General features: G+C 54.4%; 1 protein-coding gene across 1 annotated transcript; it reads right to left on the bottom strand.

Annotated features, from left to right (window-relative positions):
- Positions 1 to 8809: 8809 nt before the first annotated feature.
- On the bottom strand, positions 8810 to 14519 carry NPPC (natriuretic peptide C). Its single transcript, XM_069864894.1, has 3 exons — positions 14291 to 14519; positions 11624 to 11903; positions 8810 to 9121 (listed from the first exon to the last, which is right to left on the bottom strand). The coding sequence occupies exons 1-2, from the start codon at positions 14381 to 14383 to the stop codon at positions 11637 to 11639; spliced, it is 360 nt and encodes a 119-aa protein (XP_069720995.1). The 5' UTR covers positions 14384 to 14519; the 3' UTR covers positions 8810 to 9121; positions 11624 to 11636.
- Between the last annotated feature and the right edge of the window lie 8429 nt (positions 14520 to 22948).

Raw genomic sequence — 22948 nt, 5'->3', positions numbered from 1 at the left:
TCCAACAGTGCTTGTTCACTTGAGCGCTTACTTGATTGTTGATGTTATGCAGAAGGTCTGACTAATCTCCCTGATGCATCCAGGAGGCAGGGACGTGCTCTTCCCATTTTGCTGGTTGTTCATCTTTGTCCAAATTTGTGCAGGAGGAGCCGTAGCAAAGCCAGTAGCTGTGCCCGATGTCCTGAGCCTAAACACCTTTGATGCCTGATTGCCGAAGGCTTTTAGTTGCACTTAGTCTTAAGCCAGTCCATTCCTTCCTGTGGGTCTAGCAGAGTACTGCTTTATAGTTTGGCCCTTGCATTTCACTCCATCCTGTAAAGAGAAGGGCTTTCCGTTAGCAGGCAGGGGAGCTGTTCAGAGGACTGTGACAATGCTCCAGTCCTGCAGCCAGCTGTCACCTGCACTTCCTTGTGCGATGCACGTGCCTTCCTCTTATTGCTATCAGAATTCTTTGCCATCTGTGTGTTTTCAGTCCTTGGTCACAGGACTTGTACACTTGTGAAAGTAAATTCCTCTCCTTTTTTAGCTCCTGCGGTGCAGGCACACCAGCTTTTAATTTTGAGAGGTGGACCTAAATACCTCCCTTCCAGCTGCCTTTGGGTCAAGTTCCTTGGTGTCTGATTCTTTGCCAGCTCTCTCTCCCCTTAGACATGCTAGCCAAAAAAATTCCTAGTGAAAGATGTTAAGTGAATAAGCTCAGAGCACGAAGCCTTCTCTGTACCTCAAGGGAACTGTTTCCCAAACAGTGGCAGTACTAGTTTCTGTACTGGCTTCTCCCAGTGTTTAGCTGACAGCTTCTCGGGAGGCGTAGGTGGACTTTGTGTACCCGAGTGTAATAGAGCTGTGTGATGGGATGGACTGAACCTTTTTCTGGTTTTCTGTGTGGGCAGCTGCAGTGTTCTGGTCATCCAGTTCCTCACTAGACTACAATAGTGAGGAGAGGTTCTGTGGTCCTCGCTGGCTGTTTTCTTTCCTTCCCAATTTTCATATCAGTCCTGCAAAGAGGCTCGAGGAGTACAAATGCCTTTGGAAGTCGTTTTAGCTCCTCGGCAAGCTACAGTCTGCTGGGGAAATAGATGTGAATTTGGCATCCCTGGTGTTTATTCCCTGCCAGTTACTGGAGTCACTTTAGTTTGCCGAGGCTTCTTTAGTGTGTTGGAAGTTTTAGTTTGTTCTTACGTTTTAGCTGTTCTCAAAGCCTGGCTGGGGGTGAAGATTTTATTTATGCTTCGGTACACATTGCCTTTGATCAGCAAAGAAGCAAGGGAGGAAACAGTGCTTTGAATAAAGAGCTGACCCAAGCTTGACAATGCAAGAGAACCAAGAAGGGAATAGGATATTGGAGGGAACTGGACTGTCTGCATGTTTGGCTTTCTGGTGTGCCAGTGATGCGCTTGGTGCCGCAAAAGGAGGGGGTTGTCTTTGCAGTGAGCCCAGTTTGAGATGAGTCATTAACAAATGACATGCACAGAGTACCTGGGGGAGGCAGACAGCTCTGCAGCAGCTGGTTAATGAATCTAGCTTGAAGGAAAGAGTTAGAAGCTATTCCAGGAATGAAGCAGAAGGCATAGCTGTTAACAGGGAAGGGTGCAGGAGGTGCTATGCTCTTTGAGAAGGACAACAGATAAAGACAGCGTTGGCTCGTTGGCTCGTTGTGACTGCAAGGAGGGCGGCAACTCTGAGCAGAGTTGTGTGAATTAGGGGCTGATGGGGACTGAATTGCAGACAGTTTCAAGTGGGGAGTGTCTGGGGAGCTAAATTGTGCTAAGGGTAGGAGAGGGAGATGGAAGTGGAGGTGGATTTGGTGCAAACTCCCATGTATTGCATGTGCCTGTTGGAGGCAGCTGACGCAGCTTGTCTGAGCACTGCTGGACTCTGCTTCCTGATGTGGGGAGAGCATCCTGCCCTACTTTGTTTTATGGCAGCGATGGGCTGCTCCAGCTCTCTAAGATTGCAGCAGGACAGAGTTTGAGCTATTGAACTTCTGTTTTCCTCCTCTACCCGGAGGGAGGCAAAGTAGATGGACCTGCCTTCCCTCTGCTCTTCAGGGCTTTATTGTTGAGCTTCATATTCTGCAGCTCCACTTGTACTCGTGCTTGTTTGATATGGAATTGAGCACTGAGCTGGAAAATAGAAGAGAGGATCTCAGTTGACTGCAGTGCTGGTAGACTGCCCTAGCCCTAAAGCTGTGCCTCATGCTAGCAAATGTCCCTGGCATTCCTGCTGTGACTCAGTTGATACCAGCTAACATCAGGCAATTCTGGAAAATGATAAAGCTGTGCTGATGTCAGTCCGGTTACAGAAAAAAAGTTATGGCTCAAAATCCATTGTTCTTCTTCTCACCTTCTCATCTCCATAGATAAGTTGAGCGCTAGCTTAGTCTTCTGTTGGGAGCAGGACGGAAAACCGGTGATGCTGACAGACCTTTCTTTGTTCAGATTTGAGACCTATCCTGCAATTGATCTTGTGCTGACTTCTGAAATCCCATGGGTGCTTGTGGAGCTGCATGCAAGCTTGCAGGTCTCTTTCCATGGATTGGGTACCAGAGCAGGACCTGCAGAGCAGCTCTCTGGAGTGAAGGTGGAGAAAGTGATGCTTTTGTTCCCATAGAAGAGAGTGGTGGTAAGAGATGGCCGTTTTCCCACCAGCCCTGCAACGTGAATTTTGCTGAAGAGCTTTCTGCTCCTAGAAGAATGGAAAGTGATACAGAATCCAGTGGGTGTTTTTGGTTTTAGCGTTCTGCTTATCATGCGAGGGGAAAATGGATTGGTCTGTACGTGCAAAAAGGAAGCAGTGCTTGTTCTTTGCAGGGGAGGCAGAAGGGAGAGTGCCATCAACTTTGATAGCTAGATTAGAATGTAACAAATCGCACGGGTAAAAGGGACTTTTCATGAACTTTCAGTTCTGTACTGGTTTGTGGGAGTGCATCTAACCTGTGGAGAGAGGCTGAGTTTGAAAACCACGTAAAGCCCACCTCCTCCTGGGGTAAAACAGTCAAAACAAATACATTCCTAAGTGCAGTGGTGCTGCTGTTTTACTTCAGTATCTGAGCCTGTTGTAAACTTTGCAATAGAGATACATAGAGTATTCGTTACTCTTATAATGGAGAAATTAAAGAACCTGCCTCACAAGTATCCAGACCTACTCCCATACAAAGTTTTCTGCTGGTTTTGCCCCCCCATTCCTTTATAGCCTTTGACCTAATGCAAGGGAACCAAAATGTGAATCTGTCTAGCTTATTTTTATGTAATCTGAGAGCAGCCCAGGGGCGTCAAGAAAGGTAAATTAAAGTTTAGAGTTATTTCAATTCTTCCTCATAACCTCAACCTTCTAGTTTTGTTACGGAATTCTAACCTGACAGCCCGATGGGATTTCTCAGCAGAATTTTTAGAAATATGTCATTGTTTCACTCTGCTCTGTGGTGAAGGTTGGTGTCTTTCAGGCACTGTTGACATTTTGCTGATGTTTCATCAAGTTTGGCCCTGCCACAGAGCTACCAGAGGTAAGTGATTGAAGCTAGAGGTGTGTGCTCTTAGGAGAGGGCGTATTTACCCTTAGCTTGATGGGCTGTACCCTGCTTCTTACTGTCACTGTGGCGGTACCTCTGTCTCTGGTTAGCGAACCAGGCAAAGGGTTAGGCACAGCTGCACTTTGCTCCCTGTCTCTGAATGCACGGGCATGTGTACTTCATTTTCCCACAGCGTGTAGACCTCACAGGATGCCCTGGTGTATTTGCTACAGGCTGCACATCATGTGAGAGTGATAGTTGTGACCATGGCTGTTTCTTATCAAGAAGACTACAAGACGTCCCCCCTCTAGCAAATGAACATACACACTGGAAGTTCTTAGGTAGTAATAGGATGTCAAAATATCGTTTAACAGTCCTGAAATGTGTATTTCCCCACAGAGCACAGAAGAATTTGTGCTGATAGTCATCACTTGATGTAATTTGGGTGGAACATAGGACACCCTTCCACGGCTCTGGGTCTCCTATAGAACCTTGTGAATCTCAGTATCATCAGGACATTTTTTCAAATGCTCATGCACATGTTATACCTTTGTATTTCCAGAAGAGCTGATTGTGGTGGGTAAGTGAAGCCTCACGCCATCAGAGATCATTGTTTTTGTGATTATTTTGAGTTGTTCTGACCACAAGGCCATATCTTTATGCAGTTTGGAAGCAGTGCTGTCTAGCCCTACAGACTGTTCCTGAAGATGCTGTTTATCTCACCGGCCCTGATGTTTCGGTTGCTCTCTCATGATCAGTTCAGTCCTAAGGCTGCCTTGTGCTGATGCAATAAGTAATGTCTTGGTGTTTCATTGTCACCTTCGCAGCTGTTAGAGAGCACCAGTTCCTACAGGATCACCTGCCAGCTGTGATGCTGTTCATTTTACATCATGACTGTGAGATGACACCTTTCCTTGCTGGCAGACAAGCCAGGTGGGTAGGCATTGCTCCTTGGAGCTGTTCTGCACCTAGGGAGGCACTGTCTGTTGCCTGGTTTAGCATAATGGAAATCAAGGACAAGGACAGTGTTACAAATCAGCGGCAAAACGCAGAACTGTGTCCTATTCCAGCTCTGCTACAGTTGCACAAAGCAACCTTGGAAAATCAGCTGCTCCACAGCATTTCCCAGGACAGCTTCTCTCTTACGTGCTGACTTTGTGGCAGAGCTTTGTAAAGTGCTTTTGTCTTCTGGCTGGACAGGGCTTCGTTGCTGATGGAACTGAAGAAGATGCATGTGCATGGGAGGGGGCAATCTTTAAAGCTTTTTAAGCTTTTCTACAAGTCATCTTCCTTCCATGTGCTGTACCCTTCTTTTCTCCTGATGCAAATAAGATAGTCCACCGTGGGAATATCAGACTGGAGTATTATGGGTAATATGCCAGGTTAATTATGGAGGGGGCAGAAAAAATAGCCTGTGCCGTATTCAACAATATCAAAGGGATGCTATCTAATGATTTTTCCTATTAGCTCCTTTCCCAGCCTGCTAGAGTCACGGCAGAAGTGTTATTTACAAAGGCAGTTTGCAACTCATTACCCTGGATTCTCACTGTAGTTCAGCTGCAAAGAGCGTGGGCTTTTGCTGTGTGCCCCAACCTAATGAATTGCCTGATTCGGTTAGTGCTGCCATTTCTTCTGACAAGGTTAGTTGCTGACTGACAGGAAGGGGCCCGAATTCAATTCCCTTCTTGTTTTCAGCTCACCCTTGTGTCAAGCGCAGGCTCCCTCTGGAAGATGCCGTGTGATCCCTTTGTTTTTCTGCGTTCTGAGGGAAGCAGCCCATGCTTGGAGAAGTCCTAGAGCAAGTGGCAGGGGCGTGTGCGCTGCTGCACCCAGCGATCCCTGCTTAATGCCTCTAGTCCTTTTCCAGCTGGAAAATTCCACTGTTCTCCTGCTCTGGGGCTCTGTGCTTTTCTTTCTCTCCATTGGTTTGGGATTTGCTGTCACTGGAGCTGGGCGTTGTAACCCTTCAACAATAAATACCTTGGGAAAGCTGTATTAATGGTACCAGGGAAAAACATGCAATGCGGGCTGGGGGAATGGAACTGACCTCCCACAACTGTGTCCCTGTTGTGGGAGCTCCAAGGTCTGCTCTGGCCTGTTTGGGCTTTGCAAGGCACTTGTACAACAGTGCTGGAGAAAACTCTCGTCCTTTTCCACTAGAGAGTAGTGTGCTTTTTCAGGCTGGGCCTAAGGCTCGTCTTATGCTAGGAACAGAATCATAGAATAACCAGGTTGAATAGCTCCTGGAGAGGGGAAATCAAGGCTGTTCCTGTGTCGTGTCACAAGCGCTCTCACTTGGAAGCTGAATGTGACTACTGCTCGTTCAACTGATAGAGCAGGAAATCCGTAGGGCCTGTAGGTGCTAGTGCAGCCTGAGTGTGGGCAGAGGAGCCGGGAACTTCTGCCACCTTCACATCCAGGTGTGTGTATACACCTCTGTGAAATGCTCTTCTCCTAATCCACTGTTGCCACCACTCTCGAAGGCTGCAGCTGGCATCTAGGACAGCTCTTGCTGTTCAGTTATGCTGTCTCCAGGCTGGGACGTGGCAAGGCAGTTTTCCAGTGTTGGCCCTGGATCCTTTTACTGGATGTCACGAGGATTTGACCTAGCTGGCCCACAAGGGAGGCAGTGACACGAGATCAATTTGTTTCTGCTGCACGCGAGGCCTTCTCCCCTCTTAATTAGATTCCTGTGGCCCTTCTCTTTCCTGCTGGCCTTGTTTCCTACTGAGCCCCTGTCAGGGAGACCCAATTGTGGCTCTATCAGGTGCTCGCTGTGCTCTAATGAACTGTTTCCATTTCCCATTCTGGCCTGTCTGACAAACCAAGGAAGGTGCGAGGTGGGTGCTAGGGTTGAGTGAATCTAGAAGTTTCCCCAAGTGCTCTTTCACCCCGAGTGCTGCTTTCCCTCTTGCACATCCACTCTCACCCTCACATGGGCATGATGTTTCTGTCCTGCAGGTGGGAAACCAGCATGATGAAGGACAGGGTGACTTATCCCTTGTCAGAGCAGAAGCAGCAAAAAGAGAAGCCAAGCTGTTATCCCTTCCCTCTGCGCAGGGAGCACTTGCTCCAGTCGCTGTCCTTCTGCCAAACCGGTGTCCTTTTGCAATGCAGCTTTGTCCTTTTCTTTGGGCTTGCTCTTTTCCATGAAGTCCAGTGGATGGAAGGAACCTGTGCTTTTCCCCTCGGACTACGCTGTAGGAGAAACAGAAATCCAGATCGCATGCATCCTCAGACTGTGATCTCTGAGATCTCCAGCCTGAGCCTGGCTTGTGCCTCACATAAGTCGTCCAATTTGAGGGACTGAATTCCTGAGACAATTCCTTCTGCTCTGTTGAGGAAGCCCTCTGTCACCCAGCAGGTGGTTTCATTCCAGCTTTGGCTTTGCAGCAAGAAGCCAAAGCTAGAAGGGGGATTGCCCCAACCTCAGTCTCAGCCTGACACTCTGTGGTCACTGCTCTGGCTTTATGCTCAAGGACCAGGACCCGGAGGAGAATCTATAGTATCATCTCTTTACACTGCTGTTCAGACCTGTGCAAAGTCTGAGCACTGATTATTTATTGTCCCTTAGATTTGCTGGGTGACAGTGGACAGTCCCCTCTTATGGACATCTCCTTAGGAGCTCCTGGCACAGCCCCTCCTTCCCTCTAAAGATGCGTGGAGCCGGCAGGGTGGCCTTCACAAGTGTTGTGTTTGCCTTACAGAGCCCTGACGGTGTTTGCCGTTACCTAGGGACGTTTCTGGAGGGCTTTGGCTTACCCTGAGGCAGGGCACAAGCTGCCAGCTGCCCATCCTGCCTCCCTCCCAGGGTCTTGATTTTGTTCCCCATAGGCAACTTCTTACGTGGTCTGTCAGCTGCTGCTCCCCATCCAGCTGGACCCTGTGGGCACCACGAGGTGGGTACCCGTCTCTGACGGAAACCGTGGCTAGAAACACAAGGCTAGAAATGTCACATGCGCGCTCCTAACCTGATGATTGAGCTTTCGGGTGTCTGGATGAATCCTCTTGTTCTGTGAGCCTAATGCTCTCTAACAGCTGGGGAGAATCTGGCTGGAGGTTTCTGTGGTTTCCTGGTGGTTGCTAAGCAAAAGGATCTTTTTGCCTTTAGGTCTCGGTGACTTTCTTTTTGCCCTGTCCTAGGCACTGGAGCCCAGCAGAACATAATGCTCGTTGTTTCCCAGCCCGCTACAATGATCAGGGTGTAATTTGTGACTCCTGTCACGGCTGGGCTGGGTGCCTGCCACTCTTTTTTTTTTTTTTTTCCTAAGGCCTCTTTGAAGAATGAGACCAAAGAGCCTTCATGCTGGAGTTTGTGTGTTTGCTGCACACCCCGCCCCCTTGCTTGCTGTTTCCTTCAGAGCTCCGAGTCATTTTAACGATTTATTTCATGCACTTTACATAGCAAGAAGCTGTAGCAACAGCTGTGTCCGTGAATCCTTACCAGACAGCCCTTGGTATATTTTGGTCTGTCCATGTATTGTCCCAGGCACAGTTAAATAAATCTCTGCTGGAGGAAGGGACTTTACAGCTTAGCAGCGAAGGCCTGGTGAGTGGGAATATCAACAAGATACTTAGTGAGCTGCTGGATCCTAGAATAACAGCGCCTCCAACATAAAGCTCTGTTCCCACTAATGCAGCCAGATCCAGCGCGGTCTCTTTGTTGCTGTCAGCAGGGAGAGCATCTCTGCACGGTGCCCAGTGATAAAACTATAGTTACGGGATGAAATTTGGACCCAGACCTGCAGCCTGGAAGCAGTTAAAAGCGTCCTAGGCCAATCGCCGCTCTTGTTGCGATGCTGTCAGCGCGGGTCTAGGCTGTTGAACACGATAGGCTTATTTCCACGGGTGCCATTCCTGTCTGGGCGATGGATGAGTTGCCCGAGGCCGCGTGCTGTCCCAGGAATTCAGTCGGGTTCTGCAGAGGTTTGCAGCTGCGCGCAGCACCAGGCAGCGTTCGGTCCATAGGAGCATCACAGGACTGGGCGGCACGAGTTTATTTTGCATATGGGATCAAAGCTTAAAGTATCAGCTGGCGTTTCTCTCGCTCCTGACTTTTCTAAAACATCTGAACAATTTCTTCTTTAACTCTGTTAAAACCAGTCAATCTGACATTTAAATTGTACGTGAATTTGATAAATAAAGACAGGTTACAAAATGCCACACGGAATGATTTTTTTTTTTTTTGAAGTTTTTCAACTACTTAGGACAAAAAATGTTACAATGCTTGACTTTTCATTTAGTTACATAAATAATTTCTTTATAAATATCTCTTTATAAACAATATATAAATAGCTTTACAACATAAATACATTTATGCATGACATGAATTTACAAACAGCAACGTTATACAGCTGGCTTCATCAGTCTCTTGGAAAAGCACTGTCCCTTGTCTTGGTGAGTGTGTGTATATATAATATATAGAAGATAGAGAGCACTTTTTTAAAAATAACAGAACCAACACAGCTGGTGCCATGACTCCTCGTACCAAAAAGAAAAACACAGCCACATCTTTTGTCCATTCTGGGGAGGGTCTCTGCTCTTCTAGGCGTTGCCTGGGGGATGGCCGTGCCTGGCCACGGTGGGAGAAAATGGGACTACGGATTCAAACCCCTGTGAGGAGTGAGAACAAAGTGCCTGTTAGTACTTGCCGTACGACACCCCTTACCCATCCCAAGCACAAACCTCTGCGAAAATAATCCTGGCATGGGGCCGTGGGATGCTGAAGTCAGCGGAAGCCCTCCCTGAGCTTTTTGCTCGTGCTAAAGCAAGGAAGCAGCTCACCCTTTGCTTTCTGGCTAATTTGGAGTTTAGAGAGAGGCTGAGGGAATTGGGCTGCTCCTCCTGGCCCTGGTAAGTTAATTGGAGAGAATGGGTGCAAGCTGGCTGCACAGCCAGCTGGGCAATTCCGTGGGAATAGGAGGAGCACTCATCCCTCGGCGCAGGGCCATGGAGCGGTGGTGGTGTCCTGTGGGCACTGCTGGGCCCTGCTCTTCCCGTTGCTCTGCAGAGCAGCAGGATGCCTGGATCTGGTCCCCTCTGTGCCTGGTGATGTTGCTGCAGGGCCAAGGCCCGTCCCTTTGAGTGGGGCAGGATTGTGCTGGGGAAAAAGAGAGGGCTGGGCTGCAGCAGGCAAGTTCCTTGCCCAGCTGCGAGTTCAGCTGCGAGGGACTGGCTGGCAGGGACCTGGCCAGAGCGGTGACTTGCTTGTCTCAACACCCTCGAGAACTGGCAAGGGAGGAGCTGCCGTGCCTCTCCTGAGGCTGTCACTGCGGGGAAGTGATGTTTCTTTTGCCCTAAGTACAGAGGCCACAGGCTGTTGTGGGAAAAGCTTCTCCCAGCTTCCTGTAACTTGCTTGGATGCAAAGCCCGAGTTAGGAAAGTGCTACCCTTGCCTGTCACCACAACTAGGAGACACCTGGGGAACTCGTGTGGTTTTTTTCCCTTAAACCGCCTGCAGGAAAGCTGGGGAGAAGCTCTTCATCAGGGACTGCAGTGATAGGATGAGGAGTAACAGCTTTAAGCTGAAAGAGGGGAGATTTAGGTGAGATATTGGGTAGAAACTTTTTACTATGAGGGTGGTGAGGCACTGGCACAGGTTGACCAGAGAAGTTATGAAAGCCCCATCCCTGGAGGTGTTCAAGGCCACATTGGATGTGACTTCGAGCAACCTGATCCAGTGGGAGGTGTCCCTGCCCATGGCAAGGGGGTTGGGACTGGGTGAGCTTTAAGGTCCCTTCCAACCCAAATCTATGATTCTACGAAATGAAAAAAATGGGAGCATGGCAGAGGGATATGCTTTGCTGATCCTATTCTATGGGCCATGGTGGTACCATGACTTCCCAGGACACATCCATGAATCACCTGCATCTGTCAGGCACAGGGTGTTCTGAGAAACTGGGAACATACGGCTGCATTGCAGCTCCTTCTGCAGCCTCCCTGGAGCCTGTGGGTCCAGATTATGCAGAAAGGCAAATCTTGCCTGAGCTGCTCTGGGGTCTCTGATGGGATGCAGAGCCAGATGAAGCAGCAGGGGTGTTGTTGGAAGGATGGAGTACAACTAAAACCAATGTTTGGGTCCTCCTCTTGACCCACCAGCAGCACAGGATTGTGCAGCTGGCTCAGCCCCCTGCAGCCCTACCCATGGCATCCCTCCTGCCTCCTTGTCCGTGGCACCTCCCCTGCAGCCCTGCATGTGGCATCCCACTGCATCCTTGCCTGCGGCTCCTCTCCTGCCTCCCTTCCCGTGGCATCCCCCTACATCCCTGCCCTTGGCACCCCCTTGCCTCCTCGCCTACAGCTCCTCTCCTGCCTCCCTGCCCGTGGCATCCCCATAGATCCCTGCCCATGGCATTCCCCTGCATCCCTGCCTGCGACTCCTTTCCTGCCTCCCTGCCCATGGTATCTCCCTACATCCCTGCCCGTGGCTCCTCTCCTGCAACCCTGCCTGCAGCTTCTCTCCTGCATCCCTGCTCATGGCATCCCCTGCATCCCTGCCCGTGGAATCCCCCTGCATCTTTGCCTGTGGTTCCTCTCCTGCATCCCTGCCCGTGCCATCCCTTGCATCCTTGTCCTCGGCCCCCCTCCTACATCCCTGCCTGTGGCATCCCCTTGCATCCTTGCCCTCGGCTCCTCTCCTGCATCCCTGCCTGTGGCATTACAGGCCTTATGAGGAGCAGCTGAGAGAGCTGGGGGTGTTTAGCCTGGAGAAGAGGAGGCTGAGGGGAGACCTCATTGCTCTCTCCAGCTACCTGAAAGGAGGTTGTGGAGAGGAGGGAGCTGGGCTCTTCTCCCAAGTGACGGGGGACAGGACGAGAGGGAATGGCCTCAAGCTCCACCAGGGGAGGTTCAGGCTGGACATTAGGAAAAAATTTTTCACAGAAAGGGTCATTGGTCCCTGGCAGAGGCTGCCCAGGGAGGGGGTTGAGTCCCCTTCCCTGGAGGGGTTTAAGGGACGGGTGGACGAGGTGCTGAGGGACATGGTTTAGTGTTTGATGGGAATGGTTGGACTCGATGATCCGGTGGGTCTCTTCCAGCCTGGTTATTCCATGTTTCTGTGATCCCCCTGCACCCCCACCACCCCTGCCCGCGGCCCCTCCCCGGCCCGGCCCTCACCGCCAGGGGTCCCTCAGCATCCCAGCCCGCTCATGGCGCCGATGCGGTCCAGCTTGAGCCCGAAGCAGCCCTTGCCGAGGCCCTTCTTGTGGAGGCCCTTGTGGCGGCGGCCCGGCGGGTCCTGCAGCAGCCGCGCCCAGCCCGCCCGGGCCCGCGCCTCGCCCCGCGCCTCCCGCGCCTCCCGCGGGCCGGGGCCGCCGCTCCGGGCCTTCTCCCGGGCCTTGTCCCGCTCCAGCGCCGCCTCGGGAGGGCCCGCGGCCGCCGCCTCGCCGTGGGGAGCCTGCGGGGAACACACGGGGTCAGAGCTGTGCGCACAGCGGCCTCCCCCCGGCCCGAATCCGCGCCCCATCGTCATGGAACTGTGCCCAGGGCAGCCCCCCTTCCTAAATCTGTGCCCCATCGTCATGGAACTGCGCACAGAGCAGCCCCCCTTCCTAAATCTGTGCCCCATCACCGTGGAACTGTGCACAGAGCACCCTCTCCCTCAAATCCATGCCCCATCACCATGGAACTGTGCACAGAGCGGCCCCCCCATCCCAAATCCATGCCCCATCGTCATGGAACTGTGCCCAGAGCAGCCCCCCATCCCAAATCCATGCCCCATCACCATGGAACTGTGCACAGAGCCGCCCCTCTCTCCCAAATCCACACCCCATTGTCATGGAACTGTTCACAGAGCAGCCCCCCCATCCCAAATCCATGCCCCATCATCCCAAATCCATGCCCCATCGTCATGGAACTGTGCACAGAGCAGCCCCCCTTCCTAAATCCGTGCCCCATCATCATGGAACTGTGCACAGAGCAGCCCCCCTTCCTAAATCCGTGCCCCATCATCATGGAACTGTGCCCAGGGCAGCCCCCCTTCCTAAATCCACACCCCATTGTCATGGAACTGTGCACAGAGCGGCCCCCCCATCCCAAATCCATGCCCCATCACCATGGAACTGTGCACAGAGCAGCCCCTCTCTCCCAAATCCACACCCCATTGTCATGGAACTGTTCACAGAGCAGACCCCCCATCCCAAATCCATGCCCCATCGTCCCAAATCCGTGCCCCATAGTCACGGAACTGTGCACAGAGCAGCCCCCCTTCCTAAATCCATGCCCCATCACCATGGAACTGTGCACAGAGCAGCCCCTCTCTCCCAAATCCATGCCCCATCATCGTTGGAATCCCTCCGGTAGGTCCCACAAGAGCTACCCACCCCCAGCAATTCCCCCATCACCGTGGAATTGTGTGCAGGGTGTCCTCCCTGCCTTCCCAAATCTACATGCCATCATAGTGGGACTGTGCCCAGGGCAGCCCCTCTCTCCCAAATCCATGCCCCATCACCATGGAAAGGTGCCCAGGGCACCCCCCCCACCCCCCCCACCCCCTGCACCAGGGTTGGGGACTCCCTGGTGGGGACCCAGAGACCCACCCGCCCTCAGCAGTTGCCCCATCACCGCGGGGCTGTGCCCAGGGAATCCTCGCCTCTTCAAATCCCTGCTCCCTACCCTCGGCTCGGAGCATCCCCCTACTCCACTGCGATGCCTTCTTGTCCCACCTCCCCCAACACAGTCCCTGTCCCCCCTGCGTGCTCCCCCCTGGCTGGGGTCGCTCTACCCCATAAAAAAGAGGCTGGTGGTGCTGCACCCCCCCAGCTGTGCTGCTGTCCCCCCAGTAATCCGAAGGGACTTGAAAGCTGTTAGGGGAAGGCGATGATCCCTTTGGGGTACCCCTGCCAGCTTGCAAGCCCCTTCGGATAACTGGTGTGTGTGTGTTCCTGCCCCCCAGCCCAGCTCCGGGGGTCTCGCACTACTCCGATCAGCCCTCTCGTTCCCCCCCTGCCTTACAGAGTTTCCCCAACAGCAGCGGCAAGACGAAAGCTCCCCTTTTCTGTTGTTCTCCTCCTAGCTCCCCACTTAATAGTCTCTGGGTCCTCCTACTCTTACAATTGTGGGGGGCACCCCCCCTTCCCTACTGCCTCCCCCGTCTCCTACTCCCGCTGTCTCTCTCCCTCCTCAGGGCTGCTGCTTACCGAGCCCTGGGGTCGCTCACCCCACTTATCTCCTCAACGACCCCTGTGCCACCCCTTTCCCTGCAGCCTGCACCCCACCTCCTCACAGGGACACCCCTCAGTCCCCGTGCCCAGCCCCTGGGGCAGTGCCACCCAGTATCGGTGGCCTCTCGTGCATCCCTCCTGCTCAGCATCGCGGGACGCTCCGTTCTCCCTAGAGCACCTCCGTTCCATTTGGGGCTCCCCCTCCCTTGGGGGTGCTCCGGGTGCCCCTGCCTGGCCTGTGAGGACGGGGCTACCTGGTGGACTCCAACCTGACCCCCTGGCTGCCTGCACCTGCTGCCCACCCTGCTGCATGTCTGCTCCCCTCTCCCAGCGCCCCGGGGTGACCCCGCGGAGCAGGCTGACCCCAGTCCCGCAGGGTACGGGGTACACAGTGTCCCCCTCCAGCCTCCAATTTGGGGCTGACATCCCCGGGACACGCATGCCTGGGACAGGCTGGAGAAGCTGGGGATCCCCTAGCTCCCCCTCCCCCCCCAAAAAAAAGCCCATTGGGAAGGAGGATCCCACTTTGAGCTGACTCGGTCACCCCAAAGTCACCCCACTCTGCGCCCTCAGGAGCCCCCGAGGGATGGGGAGAGGAGGGATGGGGGAGATCCAGCCCTACCTTCTGTGGGAGCTGAGACGCCGGCTTCGCCTCCAGCCTGACGGAGAGCAGAGCGAGTAAAAGTCCACCAGCCAGCAAGGGTGAGATCCGCATCCTGCGGGGCTGAGCAGAGGGGGCCGGGGGAGCGGGGAGCCAGGGGGAGCCCCGGGGAGAGGCTGGGATGGGTGGCACTCAAAGTTCAGAGCGGAGCCTCGAGGTCCCTCCTGCCGCCTGCGAAGTGCCGAGCTAGTGAACTTGGGCTTTCTGCTTCATTCATTTTATAACCCAACCTGCTCGGTGATGTCATCTAAACAACCAGGTCCAACCCGGCCTCCCACTCCACAATAGCAGGAATTTTAAGGGGGAGGCGGGGGGGGGGGGTCCCCCTCTTCCCTGGCAGGAACAAATGACACATCAGCCCAAGGCAACCAGCTCAGCGAGTTGGGAGAAAAGAAAAGGAAAGTGGGGAGCAGTTGGCTCCCTGCCTTCCCCCCTGAAGCCGGACCCCCCTGCAAGGTCTCTGCCCTCCCCTTGCCACGGACACTCCACTCCTCCTCATCTCCCCGGTGACCCTCGTGGAAGAAACCAGGACAGCCTGGGCTGTCACAGGGTGCAGGGGGTCCTGGCTGGGGGGTTGGAGGGGGTGTTAAGACCAAAAGACAGGAATGGGCACAAAAAGTACTTCCCCCCCCCCGCCCTGGCTTTCACATGCAGGATTAAATCAGAACCTGTCTGCCCCCCATCTTCTCTCCCAGGTCCCTGCTTGGCTGAGGGGAGGCACGCTGCCTTCCCTGGCGGGGACACTGGGGACACAGAGGGATGCGAAGGGCTGTGATGCTGCTTGAGGGTACCCAGGTGGGTCCCTCGGCTTGGACAGGGTGGGGATCTGCTCCCTCCGCTCTCCTCAAGGGCTGGATAGTGACCCTGATCCTGGAGATGGGGCTTTTCACACACTCTGGGGATGTCCTCTGCGGGCACAGTCAGTGGCACAGGTTACCGGCTGGGGACAGGACCCCAAGGGTTGACCCACCATGGGGTGGTGGAGCCTGGCCTCCTCCTACCTGCTCCTGGAGCTGGAGGGTGCAGGAGAAGAATGTGAACCCAGGATTAAGCCCAGCAGCTTGCAAGGATTCTGGGGACACAGTGGATGCTCCTCCCTGCACTCACCCTTCCCCTTCAACAACTGGGAGGGCAGGATTTGTGCAGCTGCTGCTGGTGTGCCTGGCAATGGGCAGCTCTGGGGCTCAGGTTTCTTTGCCGATGGAGCTGGTCACCATCCCTGGCATGGGGTGGATGCTCTTGATGCGATTATGCCAGACGAAAGACCCTTCCCCTTTGCAGAAGCATGCAGGTGGGCTTGCCCCAGGCTGGATTTGCACCCCAAATCTCTTCCCCGGGACCAGGGAAATGCTCTCTGCTCTTCCCTCTCTCCCCGGGGTCAGCTCCAGGCTGGTCCCTTGCTCCTTTTCTTGATCTTTCTGGGCTCTGCTGCTCCCCAAACCCCTGGGGCTGTGAGCCTTTAGGGGTCTGTGGTTTCTCTGCTTGGGAGCAGGGAGAAGTTTCCTTCTCCACAGCCCAGGCTACTGGGCACGGGACACTTCAAAGGAGATTGGCTTTTCAGCTCCATGTGAATGGGAGCTGGAAGAAGGTCTCGGTGGTTTTTCCATCGTGCCTGCCAGGTGGAGACAACTTGGATTTCTCCTGAGTGTAAAGTTGTGCTTGGGCATTCGTCTGCGTGCAGGCAGAGCAAGGCGATGGAGTCGGGATTAGAGCCGGCCCGGGGTGCCAAGGAGCTGTGGGTGCAGGCGAGGAGCAGAGAGAGGCCCCTTCTCTCGGGGTTCAGCCCTTGTCCCCCTTGAAGCACGTCGAGTTGGGACACGCAGCCTCTCCGGGGTGCGAGGAAGGGGAGGCTCTACAGCACTACCCCCTTCAGCAGGGCTTGTGCAGGGGAGAGGGGTGCAGCGGGCGGCTGAGCCCTGGGCCACGTCGGGCACCCCGACAGCCCCAGGCTGTTCCAGCCTGGGGCTGTCGGGGTGCCCGACGTGGCACAGCAGCCAACACATGGTCCTGCCATCCCCTTCTGGGTTGTGCTGCCTCCTGACCTGATGCCAGGAGGGACCCGCGATGGGGAAGGAGATGGGGGGGTGCAGCTGGGGTGAAATGTCACAGCGTGGGGAGGAAGGGCTTGCTACCTGCTCCATCCCACGGGGAGCCAGCTCCGAGCTTCTCCACTAGCCCCTCGCCTTGGAGGATTAGAGCATTGCCACAAATGCCACAATGTGGTGAGGTCTCAGCCAGCGCCTGCCCGCAGGAGGCTCGTTCGCTGCTCTGGGCTCTCACCAGTGTGGTTTTCATTAGTGTGTTTTCTTTGTCACACTGTGCAGAGCCTCGGGTTTTGGGGGGGTTGGGGGGGCTGTGCTTTATAAATCCAATTAGTGTTGTTATTCAAATTACCCTGCCTTTTCTGCTGAACGTGGCTGGAGTCAGAGCCTGTGCGAGCAAAGCCTTTCCCTTAACTCAAACCAGATTACAAACAAGGGTGGCAAAAATCTCGGAGGCGGCCGGAGAGGGTTAAGAGCATGAAACCCTTTTGCTTGGTGGGATGGGGGCCTAAAAGCTTTTAACCCTTCAAGGGATGTTCCTGCCTCTGCCCATGGCCCTCCTGGGTGCTCATCCAGGCTGAGAACTAGCAGGCTTGGGGCATGTGTGGAAGCTGGGACCATGGGGCAGAGAGGGCTGCACTTGCTGGGGGCTGGAAAGCAAAGGGCATCCTACGGGGTAGGACAAGGAGGGATGGAGACCCCCCTTCCTATCTCACCTAGGAGCCCAAACATAGCTGGGAGGAGAGAGGGGCTCCACGGCATATCTGTACCTGAAGAATGCCAGCAAACACGGGGTGCAGTGTGTTTGGTGAGGGGGCTCATCAGGGTAACCTAAGAAAGGTGTGAAACCCCATATTTGACTGCTCTTCATGTTTCATAATGTCCCTGGCACCCTTTCCCGTGTGACAGCAGCCTAAGGGCTATTCAAAGGCGTCCTTATGGTGGCAGTGGTGCTGGCTCCAAGCTTCTCACCCCTATGGATCCTGCTGGGCATCATCCAAAGCCTGGATGTATCCTGCCCTCTGAAAAGTTCCACTTCTAGGGTGGGGTGGGAAGCTGCATGGGCTGGAGACAGCCCCAAAGCAGAGAAGGTCGATGCTGTAGGGTTAAAAATAGGGAGATACTGCCAAGCCTCACCAAAGTGCGGATGACCCCTGAGAAGGGATGCTCGGGTGGGTTGGGGCAGTCAGTGCGTAGGGGCTGGAGAGTGGAGCGGAGCCTGTGCGTGTGAGAGAGGGCACACAGGTCCCTGCGCCTGAGGATGGAGAGGGATTCATCCAAGTGTGACCAGTGTCAGGATGATTTGGAGAGCAGGAGGAGATGGGTCACATGTACCAGCAGCATGGGATGCTTTAGCCCCATCACAAGGAAGGGGTGAGCAATGCCTGTGGGTGAGGCTGGATTCTGCCGGGCAGCACTGAGACCCCAGCTCTCTCAGCCAGAGCCAGAAGCCAGGTCTTGGGCACCTTCCAGAAGAAGACCCTGAGAAGGTTTACAGGGTAGAAACACAGACTCTAGCCTGAAGAAAGCTGTGCCACCACAGCTGTGAACAAGTTATCAATCTCCCTTTTCTCCCATTCACTCTTTATTAGGGAGCAATTTTCTGTATTGATTTGGGGAAATCACTGCCTAGATTTAAGTCTCTTCTGCTGCCGTGGTGGACCATGAAGCATTTCCCAATGGAGCAATGGATAATTGTAGTGTGAGGATTTCCATACGATGCCATGCAAGGGCTGGTTGATATGTACCAGAAAGCTGCATATGTGTGATGGAGATGCCAGCGTGGCTGATTTTTCCTGCAACCAGTGGTCATCCCAAGGAGCTGTTGATTAAGCACCATCCCAAAGTCCATTGGTAGCTTTGGAACAAGCCTCAAAATGTTGCTGCTCTCTGCTCATCCTGTCCACATCGCTCAGTACCCACCTGGGGCAGGGCCAGGAGTGCAAAGCAGGGACAAGGATGGAGGAGTGACTTCTCCTCCAGTGCAGCCACCAACTACCAGTCCCCAAGAGCAAGACACATCGGTGTGTACCAAGAGAATGCCACCAAGGTTTAGGTGCCACAATAAGAGCTTTTTAGAGTTTGTGGGTTTTTTTTCCAGGTTTTACAGTGCCTCTCCAGAGGTTTGGTGATAGCAGCCCCAGTGAGAAGCATTTCAGTTTTGGCTGCAGGAATGAATGAGCAGCCAGCCACCGACACATGCAGCGGCAGGGGACAGTCTGGTCCCACCACTGTGGCAGGATGCAGCAGGCAATGTACCTCCTGAGCATCCTTTGAGGTGAGCTGTTGTGGAGAACAGCCCTATAGCCCCAGAGGGCAGCAGCACTGGTGGCTCTGGGGCCATCACAGGAGTGGGGTAGCCCTGCATGCCGGGTGTGATGCTCTGGGGGCACCGCAGCAGTACGGGTGGCTCCTTCACCTCCAGGTCTCCATGTCTAAAACGCTGATGGAGCTTTTGGCCTGCTTGAACATCTCTGGTGTTTATGTTGGATGTTGCTGCTGAATGAGGCAGGAAACACTGCAAGATTTTACGTTTCCCCCTGTCTCCTTTGGGTCTGGAAGAGGGCTCTAGCCCAGGACACACACACGGGGACAAAACCCCCTTATCCCTAACAGGGACTGTGATGGGGAGAGGCCCTGCAGACCCACCCTGATGGGGCATGTGGGGATGGGTTTGCAGAGGTAGCAAGGGCTCAGAGACCAAGAGGGCATCTCTGTCCCTCCCCAACCTCCCAGTGCGAGGAGACAAGAGAAAGCCCCAAGAAGCAGCTCTTTGTCTTTGCCAGTGAGTGGCATCCTGATGGGCATGGTCTGTTTCCCTCAAAGCTTTGGGATTTGCCTGTTGGGGTTTGCCATTTGGCTTGGCTCCCTGGGATGCTCCAGTCTCCTCCTAACTTTTGGAGTGTTTCTTTTCTCCAGGGCTGCGCTGGGATGGCTGTGCTGCGGGGCTGGGCTGCCTTGCTGGGCTGATGGGAGCAGGAACACGATGTCTCACACTTTGCCAAACGCTGAGAAAATGAAGCAATTTTACTGCACGGGTGAGTCCACGCCATGAGCGTGTCAATGCTCAGAGGACACATGTTGCATCGCTTCCAGCTGCTGGCAGCCTCGGCTCTGCAGCCAACGTAGAAGCAGGTTGATGGGGCTTTCCAAGCTAAATGCCACGGTCACCTTTGTCCTCCCTTTCTCAGACAGGTGTGTCTGGCACCATTTCACCCACAGCCTGGAGATCCCAATATCAGCCCAGGCTTGTCGGTTTTGGCTCTGAGCATCCCTTTGGGAAGAGGTACTGCCCAAAGGGGTGATGGCCCAGAAAGGCTGAAGGATGAGTTATCATCGCCACGTTTTTTCCCCGCAGGAAGCTGTGCCTCATGCAGATCCTGGGCAGGGATCTGACAGGTCAGCAGGGATGAGCCCACAGCCTGTATCCAGGGTTACCCCATTGTGGTGCTGCAGCCGGACGCCACTGCCACGTCGCGTCACCTTGTGCAGCCCTGGGGGAGTCTGTGCCCTAATGTGCCGTGTCTGCATCCGGGCTGGGCAAGCAGGTCCTCACTAGCCCGGTGGCTCCGGTGACAACGCACACCCCAACTTGGCAGCAATTGCTTCCACCTGGCTTGGCTGGCAAAATCCTGTCACCCTCGAAGATGCCATCAGCACCTCCCTTGCGTCTCCCTGCTGCAGTCCAGTCTCATCCCATCCCTGTCCCCTCAAGCCCTGAACACCCCTCAGCCCCTCCTGGCTTCCCAGGAACCCAACCTCAGATGGTGGGAAGTCCCTTTTGGCACGGATCCTTGGAAACAAAACTTTTGGGCTTCCCAGGCCTTTCCCCAGAGCATCCTGGGTGTGGGAAAGCCCTGGGGAGCGCTGGGATCCAGGGAGACAAATCCATGCTGGTCTTGGGGGTACTGGTGGTGAAGCCTTTGGAGTCCTGCCAGCGCTGTGACTCTGTTGAAGCCCAATTCAGACTTTCTGCCTCTTTTTTGGGGAGGGGAGTAGGTGGGGTGAGTCTGGCTGTCTCCCATGGGAGGGTTTGTGTCGGTGTCAAGCTGAGCAGCACAGGGTGGCTCCAGCCAGGGCGAGGGGTTGGCAAGGGAGGAGGCAGATTTCAGCGCTGCGGATGGTGGGGAAGCCTTGTGGAGCAGATAACGGTCCGGATGGGCCTCCAAGTGCCTGGGAAAAGCCAGGGCCCTCAGTCCTGCGGCCAGGGAGCGCTGCTGGCTGCGGGGCGTCACGGCGGCCCCGCTGCCACCCCACGGGCAGCCGCTGTGGACGTGCGGGGCTCCACAGACCTAACCCTTTGCAACCAGACAGAATAACAATGCTGGCCGGCTGGGGTATAATGGCCGGTGTTTGCTTGAGATACAAAGGCACAGGGCTTTCACATGAGGTAATACTGATAAATTACGCTCTCACTCACTGCTCCGTCTGCCAGCCGGCACCGGGGCAGGCAGTGGCCCCCATTTGCCTTCCCTGAGCTGTGGGGACGTGCCTGATGGCTCCTTGGTCCTCTGGTCTCCACTGGAGCATCACCCTTGGCATGCAGCCCCATAGTGGCCCCCGCAGGGGCTGTTCAGACCCTGTCCCACGTGTGCGCGGGAGGGGACAGGGTGGCAGTGATGTGGGGTTGTGGCATGAGTCTATAACCCCAGGACTGCAGAGCAGTGTGGTTCATTAGTCCCTGCCTGTTTTGAAGGCGCCTTTTCCACCGCCCTGGAGGCATCAGACACGGCTTGATCCCCTATCCCATGTGCCCTGTTCCCCCTGTCCCCTCCATCCCCTGGTCCCACTGCTCACGAGCTTGGTAGATGCCTACCTGGGTTTACTGATGGGACCCATGGAGCTGTGTCCCGTCATGTGCCCCAGCACTCTGGGACCTCAGAGCTTTATTATCCAAAACCACGTTGAGCACCTTTGGGAGGCTCCGTCCTGCCACTGGCAGGGCAGGAGGGTGCAAGGAAACTGAAGACTGGCTTTTAAAATCAATTTGGCTATCTATAATTAAGGAGGAAGAGACTTGAAGGTATACAGAAGACTCCAGCTAAATCAGGAGAAAGGCACTAACCCTGTTGCTTCAGTGTCCTACTCTGACACCTCACCCCACCTCTTTCCTCTGCAGCTTCCTTCACTTCTTTCTTGGCTGCTTGTCCATCCTTGCTGGGAACTGGATCTTCCTTTCCTTTGCCAGACAAACAGCTAAACTGCACCTTCTCCCTGCAGGCATTCCTCCAGGCATTGCTGCATCTGAAGGAGATGGGAACACATCAGTCCTGATCTTGGGTGGTGTATTTCCCAACCAGAGGTATGGAGGGCTCAGGAGAAGACAGGAGAAGCTGATGGACGGGTGGGGCAAGACCACATGTGTTGTGACACTGTTAGCAGATGGGTATCTACTGTGGAGAGAGACGTTTTTTAGCTTATTTATGGTAATAAATCTGTCTCCATCCTCTCTATCCCCTCCAGCATAGCTTGTGTCCTCAGGTCAAGTGCCCAGACGGCTCCCAGCACCTGACTGATGTCAAAGTGATTGAGACTCTGGCCCAACTCTGGATAATGCTGCTGCAACCGAGATATTTACAAGGGTGCTCAGAGGCTTCAGAGCAATCCCTTGGCCCCGCTCTTCCTTCTAGCATATCCTCATGCTGTATGGGTTGAGCCTCGGGACAACAGCAGGGAGGCAGAGGTGAAGCACCCTGCTGATCTCCATCCCACCACCACAGCCTGCAATCTGAAATATTCAGCATCAATGAGTGGTGACACTCAGGCTGGCAAGGGGTGATATTTCCATGCGAAGTGTTGGTCCACACCGTCTGGGCCACGGGAAGCGGATGGAGGCATCGGAGGAACCACTCAGCTTCCAGCCAGGGTTCCCCTTGTTGAGTCATCTTGGGGCGGCTCCATCCTTTTGGCCACTCACTCCTGATTAACACACTTATACGAGCGCCGGGCGGGCCCTTACTCCTTGTTGAAACGGCAAGTAGGGGAGCCAAAGCCTTCGTAAGCGGGGTGCTCCCAGCCAAGGAGCCATGTGGTGCTCTCACCTCTGCTGAGGTGCCACAACACGTTCCAGCCTCAGCCACCAGTTATTGCCTGAGGGAAGACGGTGAGATAATCCTGTGCTGTGGGAAAGCAAGCCAGGGCACCGGGCTGGGCTTGCTGCTACAGGACCCCAGGAAATGAGAGTGCAGGGAAAAAATCTGCCCATGGACCCGCTCCCTTTTAGAAAGCCCAGGAGTTGCCATGGAGGGTCGTGGAAGGAGTAGTAAGGTGACTGCTCCTTTCTGCTCAGCAGCCAGAACCATGGTGTGGATGGAAGGTGGAGCCAAAGGTGAGACTGAAGCAGTCCAGCCCTTCCCTGGGAGGGATTGTTTTCAGTGAGAATCCGCACAATGCACCAGCTTAGAATCACAGAATCGTAGAATAACCAGGTTGGGAGAGACCCACTGGATCATCGAGTCCAACCATTCCCATCAAACACTAAACCATGCCCTTTAGCACCTCGTCCACCTGCCCCTTAAACACCTGCAGGGAAGGTGACTCAACCCCCTCCCTGGGCAGCCTCTGCCAGGGACCAATG

This window comes from Phaenicophaeus curvirostris, chromosome 10 (assembly GCF_032191515.1).
Source record: "Phaenicophaeus curvirostris isolate KB17595 chromosome 10, BPBGC_Pcur_1.0, whole genome shotgun sequence".
Classification (NCBI taxonomy): Eukaryota; Metazoa; Chordata; class Aves; order Cuculiformes; family Cuculidae; genus Phaenicophaeus; species Phaenicophaeus curvirostris.
This window is presented reverse-complemented; position numbering and strand designations above follow the sequence as displayed.

What these genes read in the sequence shown, in the direction of transcription:
- NPPC (XM_069864894.1), bottom strand. Translation starts at nt 14,383, where the DNA reads ATGCGGATCTCACCCTTGCTGGCTGGTGGACTTTTACTCGCTCTGCTC. An exon ending in CGTCTCAGCTCCCACAGAAG is followed by an intron (nt 11,904 to 14,290) that starts GTAGGGCTGGAT and finishes TGTTCCCCGCAG; the next exon opens with GCTCCCCACGGCGAGGCGGC.